The sequence below is a fragment of the Chroicocephalus ridibundus genome, chromosome 1 (assembly GCF_963924245.1).
Source record: "Chroicocephalus ridibundus chromosome 1, bChrRid1.1, whole genome shotgun sequence".
Classification (NCBI taxonomy): domain Eukaryota; kingdom Metazoa; phylum Chordata; class Aves; order Charadriiformes; family Laridae; genus Chroicocephalus; species Chroicocephalus ridibundus.
The window spans coordinates 139,691,512-139,716,162 of NC_086284.1; the positions used below are offsets into that span (position 1 = coordinate 139,691,512).

At 46.9% G+C, this 24,651-nt stretch overlaps 1 protein-coding gene across 2 annotated transcripts in view; it reads left to right on the plus strand.

Annotated features, from left to right (window-relative positions):
* The first annotated feature begins 284 nt into the window (after positions 1-284).
* ARHGEF5 (Rho guanine nucleotide exchange factor 5) overlaps positions 285-24,651 on the plus strand; it is a 37,827-nt gene continuing 13,460 nt past the window's right edge. The window contains exons 1-2 of one of the 2 annotated variants that reach the window (XR_010073715.1): positions 285-577; positions 20,785-24,358. Coding sequence is in view for 1 of the 2 variants with exons in the window: in XM_063355747.1 (XP_063211817.1) it covers positions 20,797-24,358 (3,562 nt within the window). In the remaining variant the exon portion in view is untranslated. The remainder of the gene's footprint in view (positions 578-20,784; positions 24,359-24,651) is intronic. The other variant, XM_063355747.1, reaches the window with a different exon arrangement.

The following is a 24,651-nucleotide window of genomic DNA, read 5'->3' on the forward strand; positions in this document are numbered from 1 at the left end:
ATGACTACATAAAAAGCCTCTCTTGTTTCTTGAGCCAGCCCGGGGACCTGGGAGCAGCGGGTCAGGTGTACCCGCTCTGCTTTTGCCCTGGTGGTAAAGCAGCTAAGCACCTTCCCACCCCCCCCCCCCCCCCCCCGGCCCCGCCATTACCCCAAACCCAGGGCAGACGCAGTTATTTCCCCCGTTGCAATTATTATTTTAAAAAAAAAAAAAAGCAAAATACCTTACGCTCGGAAGGGCAGACGGGGCGCGGAGGGCTGCCCCCGGCCGGGGACCGGAGCCCTGGACGGAGGACCGGGGCCGGGGTCCGGTGCCGCCGCTGTGGCGGCTGCGCCCTTGCCCTGCGCCGCGCCGTCGGAGCGCGGCCGCCGCCGCCGGCCGGGCTGCGCCCCGCACGCCAATCAGGGCGTCCCGCCTGCCTTCCTGTAGGTGTGCCCGGCTCACCTGGGAGCCCCGGCACTCATGACATACCTGCGGCCCCGCGGGCGGCGGGGAGACGGCGGCCGGCTGCCCAGGGCGGGGGGCCGCGGCGGCGCCGGGGGGAGCAGCGCTGGCCCCGGCCCGGCGATGTGAGCAGGTAAGGGGCGGCCGGCGGGGGCGGCCCGGCGGGAGCGGCGGTACCGTGTTCCCGGGTGAGGCGCGGGCCTGGCGCCGGATCCCCGCGGAGCCTGGGCCGGGCCGGAGGGGCGGCTGCTTCCCCCCTCCTCCCCGGGGGGCTGGGGCGGCGGGCAGGCTGGGGGAGTGAAGCGGCGGTGGGGAGAGGAAGGAGAAGGAGGGGAGGGAGGGCTCCACCATTTTAGGACCCGAGGGGGACTGGGAGGAGGGAGCGCTCGCCCCTCCCGAGGCGGGACGGCGGGGCCTGCCGGGCCCGCGGCGCGCAGGTGTGGGTGAGCGGGGAGGGCCGCCGTCGGGGCCCGCAGCCCCGCCGAGCCGCTGCCGCCCGGGGGGGGGCGCGGCGTGGTGTGAGCCCCGCTGCCTCCAGAGGGGGCGGCGAAGGAGCGGGGGGCGCCTCCTCGGGGCAAGGCCCCGGGGTGCCTCAGCTTTCGCGGCGGCCTGTGCGGGACGGTGAGGCTCCGCGCCTCGCCGGCAGCGCCCGTTCCCCCCCTCCTCCGCCGCGCTCCTCCTCCTGCCGCCGGCAGCAGGTAGGGCCCGCAGCACAGGCCCGGTCCCAGGCTCAGCTGCCAGCAGCCGGAGCCTCTTCCCGCAGAAATGGTGCCTCCCACGCAGAAGCGAGATCCCACGGCGTTCGCTGGGGTTTCAGTTCCAGCCGGGCCGTCCGTGGGCCGGGGCCCGGGAGTCTCGGGGCTGCGCTTGAACTCTGGACACCGTGTTGTTTTCTTCCTTGCTCTGCTGGCTGGCGCCTCGTGACTTTTATGGCCTGTCACAGAGGGAAGGCAGAGGAACGAAAGGCGAGATACCTGCCTGTCTGCTGCTCCCTTCCCGTCTCCTTCTCCTGGCTGCTTCCGAGCCCCGGCCACTGTTCCAGCAGCTCTGGTGGCAACCTCGGTGCCCCAGACAACTTGCTGGAGGGGTTTTGAGCTGCCATGGCTCTGGCCTGACCCATCTTCCCCCCAGCACCCATATTATCCTTGGGCTTGGTGCTTCGTTTATTCCTAGAGGTTGGTTAAGACCTGGATCAAAGCTAGTAGGGAATAGAGGGGGCAAGGAAGAACGTCTGAGCTCAATTCTCTGTTGACTTGTAGCAGACTTTGCCAAGGAGCTGCTGGATGTGGATGGTGTTGGCTTCTCTTTGAGCTGTGTGCCTGTTCCTCTCTGACCAAGCCACGTCTCTAACGTGCTATTGGAGATTTTGTGACCTGATTCTCTACTGTTTTGGAGTTTCTCGTAACCCAAATGGCTTGTTGGAGATGGCTTGGATAAGGGCAGAGTCCTTTTGAAGGGTTGCACAGGAGGGAGGTGACTTGGTTTGGAGGAATAATGTATGGGTGACCCAGATTTCAGAACTGAATTGGGTGAGGAGGAGGCATCCGTAAATCAGACTTGAAGTTGTACCGGGTCTGAATTCTTCTTAATTCTCAGTTATTGTTGATATTTGGAATACCTCAGCTGTCTTCCGTGTAGAACCTCATTTTGCCAGCTCGTGACTGAGGGTAGCATTTGTACTGTGCTGCCTGTGCAGTAGCCTGGCGATCTCGATAACCTGTGAGTGGGGTTATACGATGTAATTCCTAGTGACAACAGGTGACTAGGCTCGAGGCTGGTGCTCGTGCTGAAGCCCCCTGTTCCGTCTGTCTGAAATCGTAGGACATCAGCACTTCCTCTGGGAACCTCTTGTGCATCCTGATAGATTTGGCCAGTAAGAGTCTGTTCCCTGGGACTTTACATAGATGTTCTTGCTCTTGTTCTATTGAGTCTTGTCCTTTCATACAGTTCACTTGTTTCAAGTGCTTTCTAGAGGTAAAGAGATAAATTTTGCTATAGTTGTTTTTTTTTTTTTTTTAAAACGTACTCTACTTTGGAGTCTGTTTTAAAGTGGGCTGTTTTATTTAATTAGTCTGTATTCATGTAAATTATGTTCAGTCTCCCTGGTTATTCCCAGCAAAATTTAAGAAACAGCCTGCAAGGGATTTCAAATACATAATTGGAATCACATTTTTTTTTCCCAAGAATATTCTAATAATCTAAGAAGATTCTAAGAATTACTGCGTTTTCTGTCATCTGGTATCTTTCCAGTTTGATGTTGGCTGATTAGTTACTGTTTAGCTAAATTATACATAGCTAGCTTATTTCAGTAGTCATGCCTGGTAAGTTTTGTAGTTCCTGTCAGCTTTGCAGCTCCTCACCGAACTCCTGTTGTATCTTTTAATGAAGTACTTAGAAGTGTCTTCAGTGCAAGTGTAGTTGTGCTCTATCGTTTTGGCACTTGTGCCGTACAGAGTGAAATTGTTTCCCTCTTCTGTGAGGTGATCACACAGTTGATGTTCATTGTATCAGCCATTTGGGGACAGATGCCTTATTCTGACCCCCAGCAGGTATTTATGTTCCCAGCTGGTTATCACTGCATCAAATCCAAAATTCTATTAGAAAAGCACCCAGTCTTGATTTCAAGATATCAAGTGATAGACTGCACTGGTTCCCCAGGTGAATTATTCCAACAGCTGATTACCCTCGCTAATTTCTTATCTGAGTCTGTCCAGCCTGGTTCCTAACCACAAAGTCTTGCTGCAAATTTTCGTGCCAGATTACAGAGCTTGTTGCTGCCAGGATGGCACATTCCAGCAAAAAGATGGCCTGTTGTACCCCAAGCTTACAGCCATTGCCCGTGCTAACCTCTTGCTTCTGGGAAGAGGTTTATCGTGAAGCTGTTGTCATAGGGTGACTGGTATGATTTAGAGCTGTGGCGAAGTGCACCTGGCTGCGGTGTCTGTGCCCAGGCAGGGCTTTCAGAGAAATGTCATTGAATAACTTGTGTTGCTTGGAGTATGGCTTCACGCGGTGGTTAATCCAGTGTAACTACAGGCTGCTGCTGAAGGAACGGTCCAGTTCTCATCCGGTCCTGACTGCAAGCTCCTGTTGCTTTCCCTTGGATCAGAAAGAGTGACCATGTGGCCTCAAGTCAGTTCAATCACTGCTCCAACTGAAAATTAACCCCCTTCCCTAAACAAAAAAAAAAAAACAACCCAAAAAAAAGACTTTTGGATCTGGAAGTTGGATCAGCCTGCTCTGTGGCCAGATGGTGCTAGGTCTGATGCAGAAGGGCAGAATGCCACTGGGCATGAGAAACGTGGAGAAGGACTACCTCTTTCAATAGCCGCCCCATGCCTGTGCCAGATTAGGTGCGAGAGGGAATCGTACATTTAGTTCCTACATTTGCGTACTCGGATAAACAGGCTATGGTTGCACAAATCCTCTCAGCTGGCACTGGTGTTGAAAGAAGCCGTCGTGCCTACCTGTTGTCATCCATGTTGGTTCCCTGCTCTGGTTCGTTGTGAGACCACACACGTGCCTGTACTGCCATAAGAGAAAGGGCAGTGTGGGAGTTGGGAATAAGGAGGGCAGAGGATGGGGATTCCTTTTGGCAAGCTGAAGAGCTTATGAAACTGAGGCTTGAGATACAGGAATTGTCACAAGCACACCTTACCTTAAATCTTAATGGAAGCTTTCACCTTTCCTTTGCAGCAGATGCGTGCGAATAGCTGCCCTGATTTGCTCAGTAACCCAGGTTAACTCTGCTATGTGACTTGGGAGAACTGGGTTTAGCCAAGGCTGGGTTTAGGTCAGCTGCATTTATGTCTTTGGTGAAGAAATGTGTGTTGGAGTTAGACTTTGCATGAGAAAGAGCGTTTATTGCACAAAGAAGAAGGTCTGTGCCTTGGCTGTGACCTACTGATACCTGTGAAAGGTTCATCAGTGCAGAAAAGTTGCAGGCTAACGTATTTGTGGGTTCTTGATGTGAGGCTCTTGGTGGTTTTCAGCACCTGAGCCAACTGGGGTACCCTTTTGGGAGAGCTTTGTTAATCTTGTCTCCTCCGTTAACAAGGGATGCCAGTTTTCTTGCTCTTCTAGTGGAATTAGTTTGCTGGCACAAAACCCATTCATTCCCCATCTATTGTTTTAAATGCCATTCCTTCAAGTGCAATGCTGAACACTGCAGGAGATGTCGAACTGAGCCTGTGGTGGAGACTAGTTTTGAGTTGACGGTCTGGGAGCTGGGTTACGGCTGGATGAAGTCAAAGAAGAAATTCCCATGACTTTAGTACAAGTTCAGTGCTAGGTCAGGGGGAGGGCTGTTGGTTTTGATAGTGGGAAAAATTCAGAAGGGGGGAAGGTGATTACCATGACATGTGTACAAATGTATGTATGTAAATAGACACACATATGTAAACGTATACAAAATAGAGGGTGTTCTGATGCTAGAAGAGGTTGTGGAGGAGTGGCTATAGAAACTGTAATTGGTTAGTACACGAGAAGTGAACCGAAGTGGGAGGAAGCGCGTGAACCTGCTGCTCAGAGAATACTGCATTAAAGCAGAGCTAGCCATAAATTAGCTTCCTGTGAATGTATCCTATTTGCAGTAAGTCACGTAGAAGCGTGTGACATTCAGGTGTCAAACTACCTCTTTGTAGTCTCAACTTGCAGTCTGTCTGCATGCAGGTGCTCAGTGTGTGAGGTCCACTGCCCCTGGCCTTGCTGGTGCTCTGAGTACATTTGGCACTGGAGTTCCTGCCGCTCATCATACACAAAACTTACCAAATCCTTACCTGGGTCAGGTTGAGGTGGTGACCAGTGGGATCGACAAGCTTGGTGGTCCGCTGCATTTGCCACCCATGGTGAGCAGACCCAGCCTTGCACAGGGTGTGAATGGAGGAAGAGAGGTGAGGAACAGCTGCCACTTCGTTGACAAATCCAACAGTAGAGTTTGAGGATCCAAAATACATTCCTCTAGAGGGGACAGGATTAGGATCCTGGTCACGTCAGGGCACGATTTGTTCAGATCGCAGAAGCCCCGAGATAATCAGGGGACATGTGATGCAAGGCCCGAGTCTGTATTATAAGACCTGTAACCTGTTGGACGTGGTCGTTGTTCATGGCTGCCACAAGGTGGCTGCAATGGCTGCACTTGCATATTCATATAATAAGAGAAATAAGTGCCCAAATCAGTGTTAAACTGGCATATACATCACTAGTGAGAGGAGGAGTGGCAAGAAGGTGCTTTGCCCACAGTGTTGCTGGGCAGCTACAGAAAGTAAGCATACATAAGCTTTATGGTATGTACGCTTTATACTTGCAAAAATTTGCAGGTGTAACAATCAAAAGTGCCTGCAAGTATTCTTTGAATACGGTAAATCTTAATGGGGGCCTTAGACTTTTATTAGATTCCCGTCCTGTGAGGGGGTTCTAGTGGAAACTTTGTAAGAGTACACCAGTAAGAGTATAGCATTGCTGGTATACTTCATTTCATAGGAGAAGGAAGGATGCCATAGCCATACTGGTGCCTAGAAAAGTCCTGATGCTGTAGGTGTGTCTTCCGTGGGTCTGGTCTCTAAGCAAAACTTTTTTGCTATGGATTAAGCCTGAGCTTCTGTTGAGACACAGAAATTTTGCTGTAGGTATTCCATAATGCAGGCATCCAAGGGTAACTCTAGACCTATGAAATGTAATCTAGCTGCAACGTTTGAGTCAATCTCCTTTCTGAAGTACTTGAGAACACTATCTGTTTTTACAGGTGAGGGCTGTCAGGTTGCATAGCAGTGAAGTTGAGAAGGTGCGGCGTGTATCTATTTCCCCTCTGTCGCTGGATTTATATAAGAGATATTCTCACTATGCCCCCAGCTCTGCAGAGCAGGGATGGTGTCTCACTGTGCAATATTTAAAATGGCGAGGATTCGGTCCTGATTGTTGGTATTGCAAATGGCTCAAATAACTCTTTCCATTGTTTGTTGCTTCTCTGCATCTCTCTTTTTCTGTAACTCACTTTGTGCATGGAGATATTTGAGGCTCGAGTCTAAGTGCAATATAGCTGATGGATCTTATGGGTGTTTTTAAAATGATACACTTCTCTCTTCTGTCTCTGCCCCTCCCCAGGGAAGGTGTTTTCTCCTGGAAAGGCATGTTTCAGGTATAGGCAAGAAGAGGATGGACGGTGGGGGTAGCACTGAGAAGGGTCCAATACAGCACACAACCTTGTCAAGATTCTACACTGTGACAAACCTTGGGGCAGAGAGAGGATGCTGTGCGTAGAGAGGCAAAGAGAAGCAGGAGTACCCCTATTTTTATAGCAAATTATGGGTCATGGCATGTTTTCCTAAACATGCGAGTGAGCGAGAGAGATGGGTTTACCCCTCAAGTCACCCAATAACTTCTTAACACCAGCTGGTGCTGTGTTGAAGGATGGGAAATGCTTTACTGTGGTCTCTTCCACTGTCGGTCTCTTCCTCATCCCTGGGCACCACTGGAAAGAGGGGATGTTCTCTTAGTGCACATGGCGGGGATTGAAAGGGAAGCTATAAGGTGTTGCTGCAGGCACAGGGTCAATGCTGTTCATTTCGGTCTCGGTCCTGTGCCATCTGGGAAGGCAGTCTTCCTCTGACATTGCTTGTTCAGTCCACCTTATCTTTCTGCCCCTGCACAATGAGCAAAATGAGCTGTTTCATTTCAGAGAGATGCAGAGAAAGGAAGATGAGCAATTTGGACATACGCTGGAGCAATGAAATGCGCCTTATCCTGGAAGAGCAAGGCCAGGCATGCCAGTTATGTCATTGTACTGTGTGCTCTGGCCAGTCACAAGGGAGGGTCAGGGCCATAAAAAGCAGTATAAAATTGTGTCTGCGTGTGTAGAAGAATCATGACAGCTGAGTTGCCCAGTGGGTGTTATCAGACGTATCAAAGCCATTTTTCCATCGTTCTGTACGCAGCATCATTTTTACCTATTCAGCTGCTGAGTATGTCATAATAGTGATATCAAAGGAATGAAAATAGGAATCTGAGTGTAAAAAGGGAAAAATGGATTAACTCTTGACTCTCATAGTCGTAGCAAAATGACTTTAAAAAAGAACAGAACAAGAAAAGGGGGGATCTGCTGGATTGCATGTGCAATGGAAACTGGCACGACTGGAAATCTCAAGTTCAGCAAGGCAATATGAAAGTAAATCTCCCTGAACCTTATTATGTTTTACTAGCATGTTTCTTTTGATAAGTTAATTTAAAAGATGGTGTTGTACAAAATTTGGTTTTGACAATGGAAAAGAATGAACAAAGTGCATTTAAAGAAAAAAAAAAAAAAACAAACATGCGCTAACAGATGCAGGAGCCAAACACAGATGTTTTGAGGTAAGCATGTGCAAAAACACTAACTTGGTTTTAAAGAAGGCTTTGGTAGAGAGGTAGTTTTGTGCTTAGAGGAAGCAAGAAATACCCAATGCTGTTATGTCCTAAGCTCATAAAATTGATGGAATTGCAGAAGGGATCTCACCTGAATGTGGACACAGTTAGAAACAGGCGACTGTTAATATCTGACATATGTGAGGTTATGGGACGGGGGCTTTCATTAACTGGGCAGTGAGATCCCTACAGTACAACAAGTATGATACCAAACTAATACTGATCCAAAATAAGCTGAAACAACTAATTATGGACACTACTTTATGTAAAAAAATGTGCCTATTGTTTGTACTAAGCATCTCTGCAGCACAACAGGAAAAATCTTAGTAACGTGTTTTGTATCTTGAAGAGCTTGGAGGGAAAAGACACAGAAGGAAGGAACAAAATGGGCAATCAATATATTTTTGCTGGTGAAGGGATTGCTTAAATAAGACTTTGCTTACGGTTGCAATCAGATACAGAGTTTATAACAGGGCTTTGCATATTCATTCCACTGAGCAGCCACTCCCTGGCTAATCCTCAGAGTAGGCCTGTGAGGTAGGAGGGGTCAGTATTACTTCAGTTGCACAGGTGACCCTCAGAAAGTGCTGGAAAATGACAGAATTAGGAACGAACAGTTCTGATGGATGAGGTTTGGGGATGAAGGCACAGTTCTTGGTTGCCTTGGGGAAAAAAAAAACCTACTTATAATCTAAGCTTTTTGTAGATCCTTCCTTTAATGAGTGACTGTAGTGGGGAACTGAAGGAGGGAAAGCTACTACCCTAATGTGCATGTTCCCGTTTCAGCCTGTGTTATATTACTGATGATCATAGTTGTCCTTTATGGACCCACTGGCCTGAAATTTCTAGGTGACCACAACTGCATGTGACTCTTCATAAGCTGTAGCTATTAGTAGAGGCGAGACTTGAAACAGCAGTCCTAGGGGTGCATCTTTATCGCTTTCTGTTAGGGTAAATGCTGGTAGAGCAGGAATAGCCGAAGGTTTGGAGTACAGGGTGTTACCCATGTGTGCGACAAAAGCAGCAATGCTGATATCTCCTGCTGTGCGAATAGCTGCAATTGCATCTTCTCTAATGTGATTGCTACTTGGGAGCCAGTCTGCCGTGATCTGTGTCATACCTCCTGTGTAAAAGCACTGCCAAGGGTGACAGAGTAGATTTGTCACAACAAGACGTGTGTTGCTGTTCTTCACTTCCTCGTGGCAGTGAGTTGAAGCCAGATACAGCTGTCAGCGCTGCAGGAACTGCCACTGAGGAGGCAGAGCCATTGCTCATGAAACAGTAGCTGATTTGCATTGTTAAACCCTCCTGCTTTGGGAGGGCCTTTGGGAAGAGGACTCTAAGAAGGAGAGCTCTGACTCTTCTCTCCTCCTTGGGCATGGTCCACCGATGCCCCCACCCCCTTTCCTGGTACCCTCCGAATCCTTTCGCCTTCAAGCACCTCTGTTGCTCTTAGCTTTCTCAAGCTACAGCGATCACACTGAATTGTACTCTTTCCTGTTGCCTGTACTGATTTTTTTTTTTCTTTTAAGCACAGCGAAACACTTTGCCCTGTGCCAAGTCCGATAAACTTGTTTAGGTGAGTTTGATGGGCAGTGTCATAAGTTATGACTGAGAGCCGCCTGTGAGGCTGAACTGGAGGAACTCTGCTGTATCTCATTGAACTTGGGAGAGATGGGATGTTTATGTGTTTATTTATGCCCCACTGATCAAAGCGTGTTGCAGGTAATGGGAAAGACAGCGAGCTGAGTCTTAGATTTCATTTAACTGGTGCCTATAGCTTCCCAGGGGACGCTTCTCATTCATGCTAAAGTATGCACAACTTAAATTAGAATATAGCATGCAGGCGTGCATAGGCTGGTGGATGCGAGTGTACCAAGGACGTTGCATTCCTGAGCTGGAGCTGGCATTATTTTGTAATTGTGTCATAAAAGAGGTAAATGAAATTGTATTGGGTCCGTATTACACTATTAGTCATGGTGAGTGTTAGGAGTTAAATTGCCTCATGTTTTAATTTCTCACAAGCACACTGAAGTCATGAGCTTGGGGTGAATATAAGGCGCGCAGACCTCTTTTTACTCCTCTGCATCGCCATCTGATAGGGTGGGACCTGGGAGGGGAGAGAGGGAGGTAGTTTTACATACCATAGAGTTGAGAAAAAAGAAGCCATAGGCCAGTCAAGAGTCAGAGTCTATGTCTTCAATGACTGCCAAAGGGCAATCTCAGCATTTTAATTGCTCAGCTAATGTCTGAAGAGCCATGGAGCCATCGAAGAGTACTATTTTAGGAAATTGTGAAGGGCGGTGATGGGAAGCAGACTCTGCCCCCTCATTCGTATGCAGAAAAATTAAAATGGAGGGAGGAAGGATTCAAATATCTGTAATTGTTCCTTATTCATTGAAACTCATTTAATTATTAAAATGGGAAAAACATTGTAATTAGTACATTACGGAAATGCTAGTGATACTTCTGAGCTGGTATAAAATCTATGCTTTAAAGTAATAAAAGGGCTGTACTGCATGTGAAAGTATGTGGGCATAATTCTTGCCCATTGACAACTAAGGGGAAATACTGCTGAAATAGGGAATATCGGTATTGTTGATCTGTCCGTGCTGTTTCTTACTGTGTGTTTTTTTTTTTAAGGTTGTACCTGTGGGGCTCTACTTTTTTTTTTTTAATTTTTATAATATGCTCTGTTAATTACAGTATTAGGAACTAATGCTAAATCTTAACTACAACATCTATGAGTTGTAATTACTACTATAAACTTTGAAATAAGGTAAGGGTAATTGGTGAAGCTAGTTATAAAAAGCATTTAATAAAATTGATGTGTATCAGTTACACCATTTAAAACTCTGAATTATGCAACTTTTAACCTCTTGTTCTGAAAGACAAGGTCGCAAAAATGCCTTGCCCTCTGGTTCCATTTGGAGTATTTCCATGCTAAACTTTGCAGAGGGTTTGAGGAGGTTTCCAGGGCTTTCCCTAGCATCTCCTTCTTGTTGTTACTTGTTTTGAGAGTTGCTGACACAGGGGGCTGGCTCCTTTGAGTTGATCTGGCTGCCATGCAATGTCCTTTTATACCCAGTCCTTTGCTGAGGAGAGGAAGCTGCATTTGGGTTCACAGGACCAGTATAATCAGTGGCAATAAAGCGACAAGGAAGTGTTAAACTCTGAATTAATGCCTCCTTTGGAAATGGTTGTAAATCTGATTAGAATATCCTGCTTCCCATAGCACCTACCTTCTACCCTGAAATGGTAGGAAATAGGTTACTAGCAGAGGGCCAGTACTGAAAATGTAAAATTTCCCTGCTCTGCTGCTGCGTCTGTCCCGCGTGGGCTGGTGAGGGTGCACCTGTTTCTGCGTTGGAAGCGTTTGGCAGTGACACACGGGCAAGACACCTACGCTGGAGCGTCAGGGACTTGCTTCGGGATCCTGGGTGTGGTTTTGCTGTAACTTAGACCTAAGTCCAGGTTTCTGCTTTCCCGTTTGCCGGCCTGTCACCCAGCCCCTTGTTCCTGTCCGCTCCTTGCAGTTGCTGCTATGGCTTGTACATCTGCACGTACAACTACTGCAGGGAGCTGTAATTTTTACTTTTATTTATTTATTTTCTTCTGTGTCACACCTCTACGGTTGCTGCCATCATTCTGCTTCTGCATTGTTTTTTTTGCTAGACAACTCCCTGAGCTGGCTCACGTACTGTCACGTGCGCACTGGCACGTGGGAGAAGATGTCAGCAATCTGGATGTGTATTACCTTAATCTGTTCTGGATTTCAGGGCGCCACGTCAAGTCCTAATCAAAATTTATTAGGACCTGATTGCAGGTGGTGTTGGGTGGTCTATGCAGTCAGCAGCGGCAGAAGGAATTGAAGGAGCTCTACATCTTTTTAGGCTGGACCATAAACAGATGAATTTTGCAGAATATTTGCAAGTACCTAGATTGGGCCTAATTTGATTATTCATCTTTGTTAACCCAGTTATACTGCAGCATATTTGTAGCAGGGCTACAAAGCTGGTGAGGGGTCTGGAGGACAAACCTTATGAGGAACGACTGAGGGAGCTGGGGTTGTTTAGCCTGGAGAAGAGGAGGCTGAGGGGAGACCTTATCACCCTCTACAACTACCTGAAAGGAGGTTGTAGAGAGATGGGGGCTGACCTCTTCTCCCTGGTGACAAGTGATAGGACGAGGGGAAACGGGTTCAAGTTACGTCAGGGGAGGTTTAGATTAGATATTAGGAGACATTTTTACACTGAAAGGGTTATTAAACATTGGAATAGACTGCCCAGGGAGGTGGTGGATTCACCATCTCTGGAGGTGTTTAAAAAAAGGGTAGATGGGGCACTGAGGGACATGGTTTAGAAGTGGTTTTTGTCAGGGTAGGCAAAAGGTTGGACTCGATGATCTTAAAGGTCCCTTCCAACCTCAACAATTCTATGATTCTATGATTCTATATTTGTCTGTCAGTCTTTTAGTTTGTGGCAGCTTGTGTGGCTCACTGGATTAGGTCTGAACACTCTGCAAGTAAATTCAGTGTCATCAGTCCCAGCTGCTAAAAAACAGTGATCAGGTGGAGGGGAGTTGCCCTTGCTCTCGTTAGTCACAAGTTAAGGCTTAACGTTTTGGCTTAAAAAAATCAAGATAAACCCAGACAGCAAGATCTAATTTTTGAGCTATACTTTGTTTTTCAGGCCTTTTCTACATGCCTTAAAGGCCAGACATGCATTTTTCTTAATTGTAAGCCAAAATTCTCATGTAACCACATGATTCTAGGAAGTGGGACTATATGAAAAACAGAAAATATTGTGATGCGCACAATAAACCTATGCCAGTTGGCCATACAGGCGTTACACTGTGAGTAACAACAAGTTTTCCATGTGTTTGCATTAGTACCTTCCTATTCAGCACCCACACAATTCCTGTGGCTTTGGGTGTGTGAAGCTATTTTTCCACGGGGAGAGGGAAGGGGTCCTTGCTGGTGCTTTCCCACATTTACATTTCTTATAACATTTTATTTATATCTAATACTTTTTGCTCCCAATAGCAAGCGTCTCATTGGGCTTGTTAGCTTCTTCAATCTAAGTACACCAATTAAATTTCCAAGAAAGAACGGTTCATTCCCTGAAAAGCTGGGTTAGGGGAGGGTTGTACCAAAACCTGTTTTCCCCGCACACATCCCTTTTGGATGGACTTTTTTTTTTTTTTTTCCCTTTAGCTGCAGTTTTCAGTCTAAAGCTGCACCTCGGTTACCGTATTGCCAAGTATTTCTGATACACTTCTCAATCTTTATTTCACATTTTTTATAAATCTCGTTACTGGCCTCATAAGGTAATTAAAATGCTATGGGGAGCTAAGGCTGAAAACATGCATTCTAAAAGTACAAAATGAGGACAAATGAGCTCAAGATTTTTATGTTTTTGTTATTGTTGCTATCTCATGTTATTTTGATACCAACACATTTTTTTTTCTTCTCATCTCCAGTTGATGGTACAAACTGTTGAAGCCAGATACAAGGTACAGGTTTCAGCTGTAGGTGTAGCTGTTATGGCTGGTGAAATTGTGCTGGTAGAAGTTGGGAGCGTGGTATGACATAAAAATGCAGTTTTGTTGGTATTTTAGGAAGTGCTTTAGTGGCATAAGATATGCTTTACCTATAGATACAAAAGTGGTGTTTTGGCAGTATATTCATGGCTGTGTTTATTTTGCTGTATAGCTTATCAGTTGTCCCATAGTGCTAAAATGTTCCAACTTTGTATCTTCTGTTCTGTAGGGCTCTGACAGCTATCGGTAATGGCAAGAAGTCTTACAGTTTTCAAAGTGGAACTTGATCCAGCTGTGAAAGAGGTTATATTACGTGTTTGCCAAGAACATCAGAAAGGATGACTTTGGAGGGCCTTTCTGCAGGGGAGGACAGTTTGTCCCCGTTCAGTTTGCTGAATATTGTTCGTCCTTATCTGTCCATAGCTTAACTGTACTTAAGACTGGTACAGGTAATGTGACAACAACTGTGCTCAGCAAGGGTTCCACTGTGCTGTCTGGGCAAGGCCAAGCTTTCAAGTGTGTTTCCAAGCCCTTTGATGTTTTAATGGCATTTGCATCTGTCAGAATGGTTTGGTGCAAACATTAGCATTCTTTAATCTGAGACTCAAAAACAGCAGCGTGGGATTCTGGCTCATGCTTCTGTAGCATAGCAAGAGACTACAAAATTTCTGCTGCTAACTGGAGAATGTCTCCCATCTGGGTCCTGAATCACCCTGTTCAAAAGAGGAACTGAGAACTCCTCTGGTTTATAGCAAACCTGCTGTCTAGAAATGTATATAGCATGCTGCTAGCAGCCAAGACTGCACATCGTAGCTTACATCTTGGAAATCTTTACCTCCTTTTGCGCCCCAGATGTTTCTGTTAGTCATCTCTCCATCCCCAGAGTTTGTAGAGAGACCTGCATAGAGCAACTTGCAGTGACTCTGTACATTGCTTTTACTGTGGGAATTCTTCCTCTGTCCACCCAGTAGCATCGACAGTATTTCTACTAAGCTACAGCAATGAGAACTACACACCATTCTGTTTTATTTCCCGTACTAGAAGACTGCAGAACGTCAAGGCTTATCCAGTGCTTTTATGAACATAAAACTTAAGCTCTGCTTTAAGTGAGCCATTTTTTTTTGACATACAGGTGGCCGCATTTTATCTTAAGACTGAATGATTTTTATAGCATCTCTGGGAAGTGCCAAGTGCAGTCCAAGCCATGGTCGACACCTGCTGTTTGGCAAATGTTCAGTAGCATCTCCAAGATGAAATTTTGTTCTACACAGAATATTTTTTTTTTTTTTTAAGTTAGCATTAAGTATTATAATCCACTTAAATGGAAACAAACGTAGGAAAGGTATCTGTATTTTTTTCTGTCAATTAATGAATTGTTAGATAATTAATAGGTTTGGTATTGAGTGTGCCTACCATGACTGAAACCTAGTGAGATGCTACTTGGAGTGTTAAAATTCAGGCAAACTGTCTGCACCAGCATGACCGGGCGGTTTCATTCATTTTTCCCAAGCTTCAGCAGCAGCTCAGATGCAATTTCCAGGAGATCAGGTGCTATTGACAGGTTTGGGATTTTTTTTCCCTTGCCCAAAATACTTGAGGCAATTTCTAGTTCCCAGAATACTAACGGCACGTAGACCGTTCAGCACAGTGGTAGACTACATTATTTTGGCACATACCTTTTTAAATTGCTTTTCTTATTCTATACGTTCTTTTATTCAGCAAGCTCCATACCCTCAAAGCTGTCTCCATGTAATGTTATTTCCCTCCTTCATTCTTATCTCTAGTGCCCTGTGTAATCTCTTCCTAAGCTCAAGAGTTTTGACCTCCCTCCTTCACCGCTCTCAATGGGCTGTACAGTGATAGAGCAGCCCAGGGTGGTGCATGAAGATCGGTAACCATTTCTTTGCCGAGGAATACATGCAGTGGGCATCTCTTTTGTGGAGGGGGCATCCAGCTGAGAAAGCAGGCCTAAGCATGTCATGAGTAGCTGTATCACAACAAAAATTGAGACTTGCGGTAGGGCAGGCTTTGTGTTAGAGCCGTTGCACTGGCCCCTTTCCTGAATGTCTCACTGAACTGAAAGAAAGCATGGCCTCCCAGGAGAGATGGTGACTCTGCATAGTGAGCTGTGGATTTTGTATGGAGAAGGGCAGGCTCTCAGCTAGCCCCCACCGAACCAACTCCTTTTAAAGTGTATCTGAACTGCGTGATGGAGATGATTAAGCTGAGCTGAAATAGCAGGAAGGGGTTTGGGGCAGCTTTCTTGCCCCTCAGGTGGGTGTTACAGCCTACACAGAGCTCATTCCTGCCTGAGCTGCAGCACTTAGTGCTGGCTCTGGCATTTCTACACCAAGGATATGCCTGTGCGATGGATTGCTTGGGAAAGCGTTTGTTTTAATAAGAAAGTTGGTGTCCTTGTCCATGCTGCTCAAAGGTTGTTGAGAATGGCTTTCTCTTCTCACGGCCGGAAGCTCTGGCTGCTCCGTCGGAGAAAAGGAGGAGAGCCGGGGAGAGGAGCCCCATGTGCGGTGGGCTGTGGAGCATTGATGGCTGCTGGTGCAGCTCTAGGGCGGCTGGGCCCAGCGTGTGGTTGCAGGGCAGGGCTTTCTCTGCCAGGAGCGTGTTTGCAGCAGCCTGGGCACGTGGCCACCCCGACACCCGTGGCAGGGCGAGCGGGACGGGGAGCACACCCTGACCCACCATGGGGGCTGAGGCTGGCACCGCCTGGGGAGGGTGAAGGGGATGCACCAAAAAGCTAGGTTTCTCCCTGGTTTTGGAGGAGGAGGATCTCAGGACTCCACTTAATTCTGTGTTGCCTTGTTTCCTGGCTAGCTGAAGGGCTTGTCTGTGCTTGATAGTACTTGTTTTTTCTTTTCTTGTTTGTTGGAGGAGGGGGGGAAGGGAAGGTGAGGTACTTTCTATTTAAAACCAGAAGTATGTGTCATCTCCATCCAGGTGAATTAACCCACACTGGAAGGAAGTACGACATTCGCATTGCCTTTTGTGATTTGGAAAAGCTGTGGATGGATGCGTGCATCATCGCAGGAATCGCTTTGTCCACTAGTGCGTTCACTGCCGTCCCGTTTTGCTTAGCTGGCCACCTTCCTCACCCTTCCTCTCTCAGATTTTGTGCTCCCTACTGTGGTACGACCAAGCATTGCCCCTTCGTTTTCATGCTGGCATGCGGCCAGCTGCACCCTCTCACGGTTCCATTTTGCAGGGAGTTTGTGCACCCAGAATTACCTTTGAGTTAGGCAATAGCTGCTTTGCATTGCTCTGTGTGTGTGAGCTAAAGTCCTGGATTTCCAGGCCCTTTTGGGAAAAGAGTATGGCTAGCTTTATCTAAACAGGGGCCATCAGCCTGTCTCACTTGAGAAGTACTATTAGAGCAGAGGGAGAGATGGCACACTCTACATCTGACCCAGAGAGACGTGAAAGACCAGCAAGCCCCAACAGCAGTAACAGTGAGGTTTCTGGGAGAGTTTGTGTAGCCTGCTAGAAGCTGGCAGTTGCCAGATAGGCTCCTCTATGCTTGTCTATCATGTTACTGTCCTGACTTGCAAATGTTAATTGAGAGCTTGCTTTGGCTTGCCCAGCTCCTGAGGGTCTCCTGGGTCCTCCTCTGGTGGAGAGCCAAGCTGACCTGCAGCGTGAGCATAACACAGCAGTGCCCCACGGGCAATCTCTTCCAGTAACTACTGGGTTTTGTATGTAGCTCCCCCGTATGTGAAGGCTACAGGTGTAGTCAGTCTTGTTCTATTATTTTCTCTCCTATCTCCATTAAATCCTTATTGCAGAGACATCTGCATCTTTCACTACAGTGAACCAGACTTCAAGCAGGTGCTTAACTTTTTCCCTGACCAGATGCGTACATCCTCCCCCACTGTCTCTCCAGAAAGTTTGTCTGTCCCTTCCCCTGCATCACTTCTCAAAGCTTCTCGCTTGCTCTCCCTGAGGTGTGCAAAACACCTGGCAGTAATATGATGAGACAGATCTCACTTGGCAGCTTCCCGTGTTGATCTGTTGTGCACCTCCCTATACCCTGTCTCCCGGTATCACCGTGGAACTGCTCCAAATGCAGCTTTAAACTTGTCCTTTCACCTGTACAAATCCCTTGCAACAGAGCCAGGGAAGTGGAAACTGGGTCTTTGAGCTTAATAAGAGGAAATTCAGTGTTGTGTATGTCTGCAACAGCACAGTGAGCAAGAGTTCTTCCCCACACAGAGTGTGGGGCTTGAGTTTGAGGATCTTGCTATTCAGACCTTTATAGGCCACCCTGTCTTTATTAGTAGTAAACCTTCCTTTGCCTAGTAAAAATTACTTGTCAAGTAAGCTTGTGTCCAAGACCACCCATCTCCCTAAACAGCCTCTTGCTCCTAGGGAGCCCGTTTTTGAAAACTAACTGTATTAGGTGTGATAAGCAGTACTTTTCCCGTCATGTAGCAGGGGAGACTCAAGTTAGGTAGCAGGAAGAGCTAAGAGCAGTGTAGCACAAGGGCGATCTGATGTGATTGTGGAACCTTTGTTAAAAGAGGGGTAGACGTACCTATCGGGGACAACGCAGGTAAAGTTGATGCTGTTTTGGACAGAGTTGCTGCTTTCAGGTTTATGACCCTGCTACTTTCTGTGTTCTGCCAAGCCCTGTTGTTTCTGTGCTGCATCTTGTTCGTGACAGTCCTGTACCTTCCCATGTGCAACAGCTTCAAAAGATGGTTTAATAGCACCAAAGTAGTTGCCTATTAACTGACAAGAGCAAGATGTGGCAGAGGCCCTATGGGAACTTTCTGAATGGACATACCTCTTTGAAACATACTGTTTGTTCAAATTGTATCTATTTACAACTACTTGCTACTTTGGGGAAAAATGTCCAAATTGCTGAGTCATCCTGGTTTTGTAAGAAAGATTATCTCTTCAATACAAAAAAGAATTAAAGATTCCATGAGGGGAAAAAAAAAAACTTTCAGAACAAAGTTAACTGATGAGTTATCTCAATTAGTTAATTCAATCTTTCCCCATTTTTTTTTAAAAGCTATAAGATGATGAAAATGCCCGTGATTAAGGTGTATATAACACTTCAGCTCTAACTCCAGAGCATGGGCTCATTGCTTTCAGAGCAGGTGTTCTGTTTCACTTGGTGTACGGGAAAAATACAAGCTAAACCAGCCGTCAGGTCAGGCATGCCCTGGCCGTGGAGTTAACTGAGACAATTAGTCCAGATGTAGTCACGTCCTTATTGTTTTTACTGTCTGTGGGCTCCGAAAAAATGACTTGTGACTATAGAGCCACTCCAGCACAAGGAAATCGCCGTTGATTTTAAAGATTTCTCCTTCCATGGAGAGGCTTTCCTTTCTCTGTTAGTGAGCCTCCTTAATTGAAATTGTCACACATGCACACCCCTCCCAAAAACGCTGGAAAAAATGCTATCCTTAAAATTGTAGGGAAGTTAGGAATGCCAGAGAAAGAAAAACTGTATAGATCTGGTTGTCTGTTTAGAGCAAGAAAAATAATTTCTTTTTGCACAAGCGCTGTGAACTCTCCAGAGTTGTAAAGCCTTGAGGCTTTTGTGCCACTGGATGGCTAGTGGGCTTTTTACCCGAAGAAATGTGGAATGGTTTCCCTGACCAAAAGATGCGGGACTACGCCTTCGTGTCTGGAAACTTTGACAGCTGTAAGATAGGATGGAGGAGTAGAACACTGAAGTTTTGTTCAGGGGGAAGTCTCACTGTGGCTCCACGTTTCAGCAGATCCTTCAGGGCTAAATTACAAGCTCTGGTATGACTGTAAGGTACCCAGTGTATGTGAAGCAGCCTGAAGCAGCAGTTTATAAGCCATTTCTGATAAGCAAGGGATAAGGAATAGAGCAGATAGGCTGGAACACTAGAGAAAGTGTCCCAAAAGCAGAAGAAAAGGGAGGGGAGCCGCTAAGGTTTGTCTCTCTCTCATGTATTTTAAGGTAGGCATTGTGTGTCATGGGATAGGTAGAAACCAGAAATACAAAAGCAGTGAATCAGATTCTACCATCGTTTTCACAGACATTTCCCAAATGTACATTCCCTAGTGCTTTGTCATGTCTGAACTTCAGCTGCAATAAAGGATGGGAAATTCCACTATATCCTTTGGGAAACTGTCCAACAATCCTGAGATGATTTTTAGATGATTTTTTTTTTTCTCTTTTTTTAACTAAAGGGTAGTCTAAATGATCATACAGTTTTTCTTTAGTCTGTAGATACGTCCACACATACCAGAGGTGCTCCTCTCAACCCATGTGGCTTACAGGCTTCAAATACCTTGTGTCTGGTGTCATGTCCTAGTTTTCTGTTAATCAAATTCTTACATTCCTACTTCTTGTTAATCAGTACTTGTGATCATTTTCAATAAGGCCCTGTGTTGCATATCCTTACACAGAGATCTGTAAAGAGAGCCATCAGCTCAGAAGTACAGTACAGGCCTTTTCCTGTTGAAATCAAAGAGATCTCCAAGACTCAGCTAGCCACTAGAAGAGGTCGTGAGTATTCGTCCACCATGCCCCACAAAAATTAGCGGAGATTTTGATGATTTTCTTGTTCTCTGAATGCCTTCTGGTATCCCTTTTTGAGATGGCTAGCCATGCCCAACACTTTTCATAAGTTGCACTGCAGCTGTTACAGAGAGATCAGCATCTCTGCTCTTTGACCCAAGTCACTTTCTGGATTTACATGTAAAACTAAAAATATACTAGTAGTTTTATTTTAGCATTACTCCGGTACTGCAGGCTTACATCAGATGTTTGCCTATCCTCAGTCTTGGTTTCCCAACTCTTATCACTGACTAAGTTTATATTTTTTTTTTTTCTTAGCTGCATTAGTACCTGCTTTTAAAAGCCTCTTAAGCCAATTAGATCCACTGTATCATTCCATGTAATAAGGGACTCAGCTTCTCCCAGTGGGAAATGCCTGTGTGAAAGGTCTAGAGCACAAGTCTTACAAGGAGCGGCTGAGGGAACTGGGGTTGTTTAGCCTGGAGAAAAGGAGGCTGAGGGGAGACCTTATCGCTCTCTACAACTACCTGAAAGGAGGATGTAGTGAGGTGGGGGTCGGTCTCTTCTCCCAAGTAACAGGCAATAGGACAAGATGAAATGGCCTCAAGTTGTGCCAGGGGAGGTTTAGATTGGATATTAGGAACAGTTTTTTCACCGAAAAAGGGTTATCAAGCATTGGAACAGGCTGCTTAGGGAAGTGGTTGGGTCACCATCCCAGAAGGTATTTAAAAGACAAGTAGACGTGGTGCTGAGGGACATGGTTTAGTGGTGGTTTTGGCAGTGTTACGTTAATGTTTGAACTCCGTGATCTGAAAGGTCCCTTCCAACCTAGAAGATTCTATGATTCTGTAGTAGTAACAGAAAAATGTATTTTTCTTTAACAGAATGTGTCACTGATGGAGTCTGAAGAAACCAGCGAGGGAGGTACCACTCCCCCAGAAGCCAGCAGTGCCACTGGGGAAGCCTGGGATTCTGCAGCAATTGAAAGAGAGCATCATGCCCCTCACACATCAGCTAAAATGAGCACCAGCCTATCTGACTCTGCAAAGGAAGCAGAGCTCAGCACTCCCAAGGACTGCCTATCTGCTCCAGGGGAAACAGCAGAGATGCTGGGCAGACCCTCTAACCCTGTGCGAAGAGTGCCAGCAGGACTGGAACGAGAGCAAGGTGATGCAGAGCCTCAAAAGGGACTCTCAGAATTGGAAGGAGAAATGTTTTTAGAGGAGGGTGGACTGAATTGTTCTCTGAAACTTAAGCAAGTAGAGCTGGTTGACCTGGAAAGCAACCAGGACTCTTCCTCTCTCAGCACGGTCCAGGATGTGCCAGCCCCTGGCAACGCCATCCTGCAGGCTGTGGACCTCAGCACTGAGTTTCCTCAGTGCCAGGCAGAACGGGCTTTTCATGGCTCAGACCCTCAGGCCCAGCATCCAAAATCTCCTTTGGCTGATGCCATTTCCTCTCAGAGAGAGACACCTAAGTGCTTCTTGGTGTGTAAAACTGTTTCAGAGGGACATTATAAAGCTGAACCATTTCTGGGTAAGAGCTCCATGGATTCTTTGCAGGAGGTTGATGCTGGTGCAGAGCAGCAGCAGAGCAGCGACAAAGTGGCACCAGCAACTGGTGAGCAGCCTACCTCAGAGAAAGCAGTAGAGGACATGGCTAAACCTTACGCTTCTGAAGATGCTAAGGAAAGCGTAAGAGCATTCCAGGATTTGGAAGAGAATAGAGAGTCTTCCTCTTCCCATCAGCTGTCTTCCACTTTAACAGATGACAGCCAAGTAAGTTCACTACAAGCAGAAGGAAACATCTCAGCGGGTGAAACAAGGAATAGCAGCATGGTCAAAGACCAGGGAGCAGTAATGGTTCCTAAAGAAAACTCATCCACTTGCAAATGCCTTCATCTTGAAGATGATCACAGAAAAACAGAGGGCAGACCTGCCTCTCCAGCAGAGCGTGCCTTCCAAGTAAAGGATACTGCTAAAATAATTGAGGAAATGAATACTTCACGGCATAAGGAACGAGCACAGGAGGAGGCAGTGTCTGAACTTCAGCAGGAAGAGAAGAAGAAAGAGTGCAAAGAGCAGAATCTGACAGGAGAAGGAAAATATTTGGAGCCCAAAGATCAGAAAAACAAGGAACGAAATGAGCAGGAACATCAACTGCAGAAGGAAGAGCTGAAACTGGAGGAAGAGCTCGAACTGGAGACTCCGTCACCAGCTTTCAGGTCAGAGATATCTTCTGTTCCTAGGCATAATGTGGATTTGCGTGGTTTGGAGAATGTTTTTTTGGCTGAGCAAACAGGTTCAGCATTTCCTCCTGGGGAACTTGTCTCTGTGCATCAGCATCCTGGTGAGGATGTACTGCTGAAAGGTCATGTCACAGAAACAGGTTCTGGATGTCAGCCACCCACTGCCTGCCCTCTGTCCTCAAATAACCTGAACCCAGTGGGAGAAACTCCAGTGGCACCTCCACAGACTTGCCTTATCTCTGACCATGCAGAAGACCTAGAAGACTCTGGCCGCTTTTCCATCAGTGGTCAGGATGTGGGAGAAGCTGACTGGGATGACAGGACAAGACTGGGCAGGGAGGATGAGAACATTGATGGGCATGGAAAGGCTGTCCAGAGGTTTGATAAAAGAGGTGCTCCACTCCATGGAGAAGTGGCAGCACCTTCTAGTGCAGAGAACCCAGAAGCTTCTGTTCCTTCCTCTGGTACCGAGAACTTGGAGCCACCTGATCATATAGATCCTCATCTCATTACAGAAAATTTGGGGAAAGCTGATCTTCAGGACTTCGTTCCAACTTTACCCTCAGAGCTCACCTCTGTGCCTTCAACGTTTGGCCTGCAGCAAGAGGGTGCTAGCGTAACAGCCTCTGTGACCTCTAAGGACTGTCCTGGCGCCAACCTGAACAAACTGCTAGACTCTGTAGAGAAGCCAGCCAACAAAGCCTCTTCTATGCAAGTGCAGGACCCAACATCAGGGGAAACTGCTGTTGCAAGGACTGATCCAGGGGAGGCCAATGTTTCCCATGAACTTCTTACTTCTGAGGAAGGCTTTCATGAAGAACTTAGTGGCCCATCTTCTTTCTCCGTAATATACACGAGCTGTCTTCCTCACGAGAGGAGCCTTCCTGAGGATAGGAGGACTGTGGCTATCATTGCACAGCCTCTGGAACCACCCCAAACACCAGGCAGGACTTCCACTCCCCTGAACCACCCAGAGACAATTAATCAAAACCCCTCAGAAAAAAGCGCCATTATTCAAGGAAAAGAAACGGGAGCAAATGTGGATCATGAAGCACAACAAATGCCTTTACTTGATCAGACTGACTGCAGTTTAAACCAAAAAGAGCCTGGATCCAGAATCTCCAGTGTCCTGAGCACCCTGATTTGGCCCTCTGAAGAAGATATGGTCCTTGCTGTGAATGAGCAAGAACAACATCTGTCCCCTGTGTCCCACTCAAGCCTACCTCTGGTGTCTGAGCCTGATGCCAAACAGCTTCCTCATCCTCCTTCCCATGTCCAAAGCCCCAGTCAAGCTCAGGCCCCTGCACTTAACGCAAATCACCTTGCCCAACCTCCAGCCCTTGAAAGTTATAGGCCACTGGCTCCTGTATCCCACTCCAGGCCACATCTCAACTGTGGTATGGACAATGATAACTTACTAGCCACTCACCCTCCTATAAGCCATCCTCTCCGGACTGCCGCCTCTGTGTCTGATTCTAACAATGTGGCCTCTGCTTCTGATGGAGAAGATGTAGCAGAGAAAGATGACCTTGTTCCCATAAGTAGAGAGTGGGATCTCGGTGACTCAGGTACCCATGATACAGAGACTTCTGATGATTCAGGGGTCAGTCTGTTGGCCAAAAGCTTTTCTGCTGTTGGAAATGAGGCATTGGCCAGCTGCTCTGACACCAGCCCTGAAACAACGGATCAGCACGTGGATATACAGTGGGGAAAGTCCTCACCTGACCACCCTTCTTGGCCCTCGCTGGAAGGCCTGATAGCATCCACAGACTCCAAGAGCAGAGAATCTGCACAGCCACTTCCGATGCTAGCATTCACCAATCCAATCCACTTTCTCCAGCTCAGCCCTCCATCACCACCAACCACCAGAAACACCTGCCAAGACGAGGAGGTCTCAGGGGAGCTGCAATGGGAGCAACGCGCAGGCATCTTTGGGGTGGACACAAAGAACATCCAGGCTCCGTTGGCAACCACGGAGAAAATAGAAGATGAAAGGAGGGTCAAGCAAAGGCTAGTTCAGCCAAAGGAGGAAATACCCAGACATCCACCCTTGGAAAAATCATCAAGTTGGCCAGACAAAAAAACGGTCAGGGTAGTTGCACAGGAGCCGACAGCCAATCAAGAAAGCCCAATTAAGCGCCGAGTAAAAAGCAAGGACTGGCATCGGCAGGGCCTGAAGAGGACATCAGTACCACCAGATATCCTGCACGGTGAGTTCTCTCTTTCACTCTCCCCAGGAAACTTACTGCAGATACCAAAACCATAGGATTAAATTAAATAGACAGTGTGATAGAGAGGCATGATTGCTCTTGTGAGAGTTCGGTGTTGCTCTCGTGCTTTTCTGGTATACTCCTCACTCCAGCCCTGTAGTCCCATTGCTATCCTGCCCCAAGCTTCCCCCTCCCAGCTCTCCCCTAGCTTCTCTCTGCTGCCTTGTAACCAGTGCATCCTGCTTGTTCTCTGAGTAGGGCTGCACTCTGGGGCTTGGTCCCCTCATTTGACA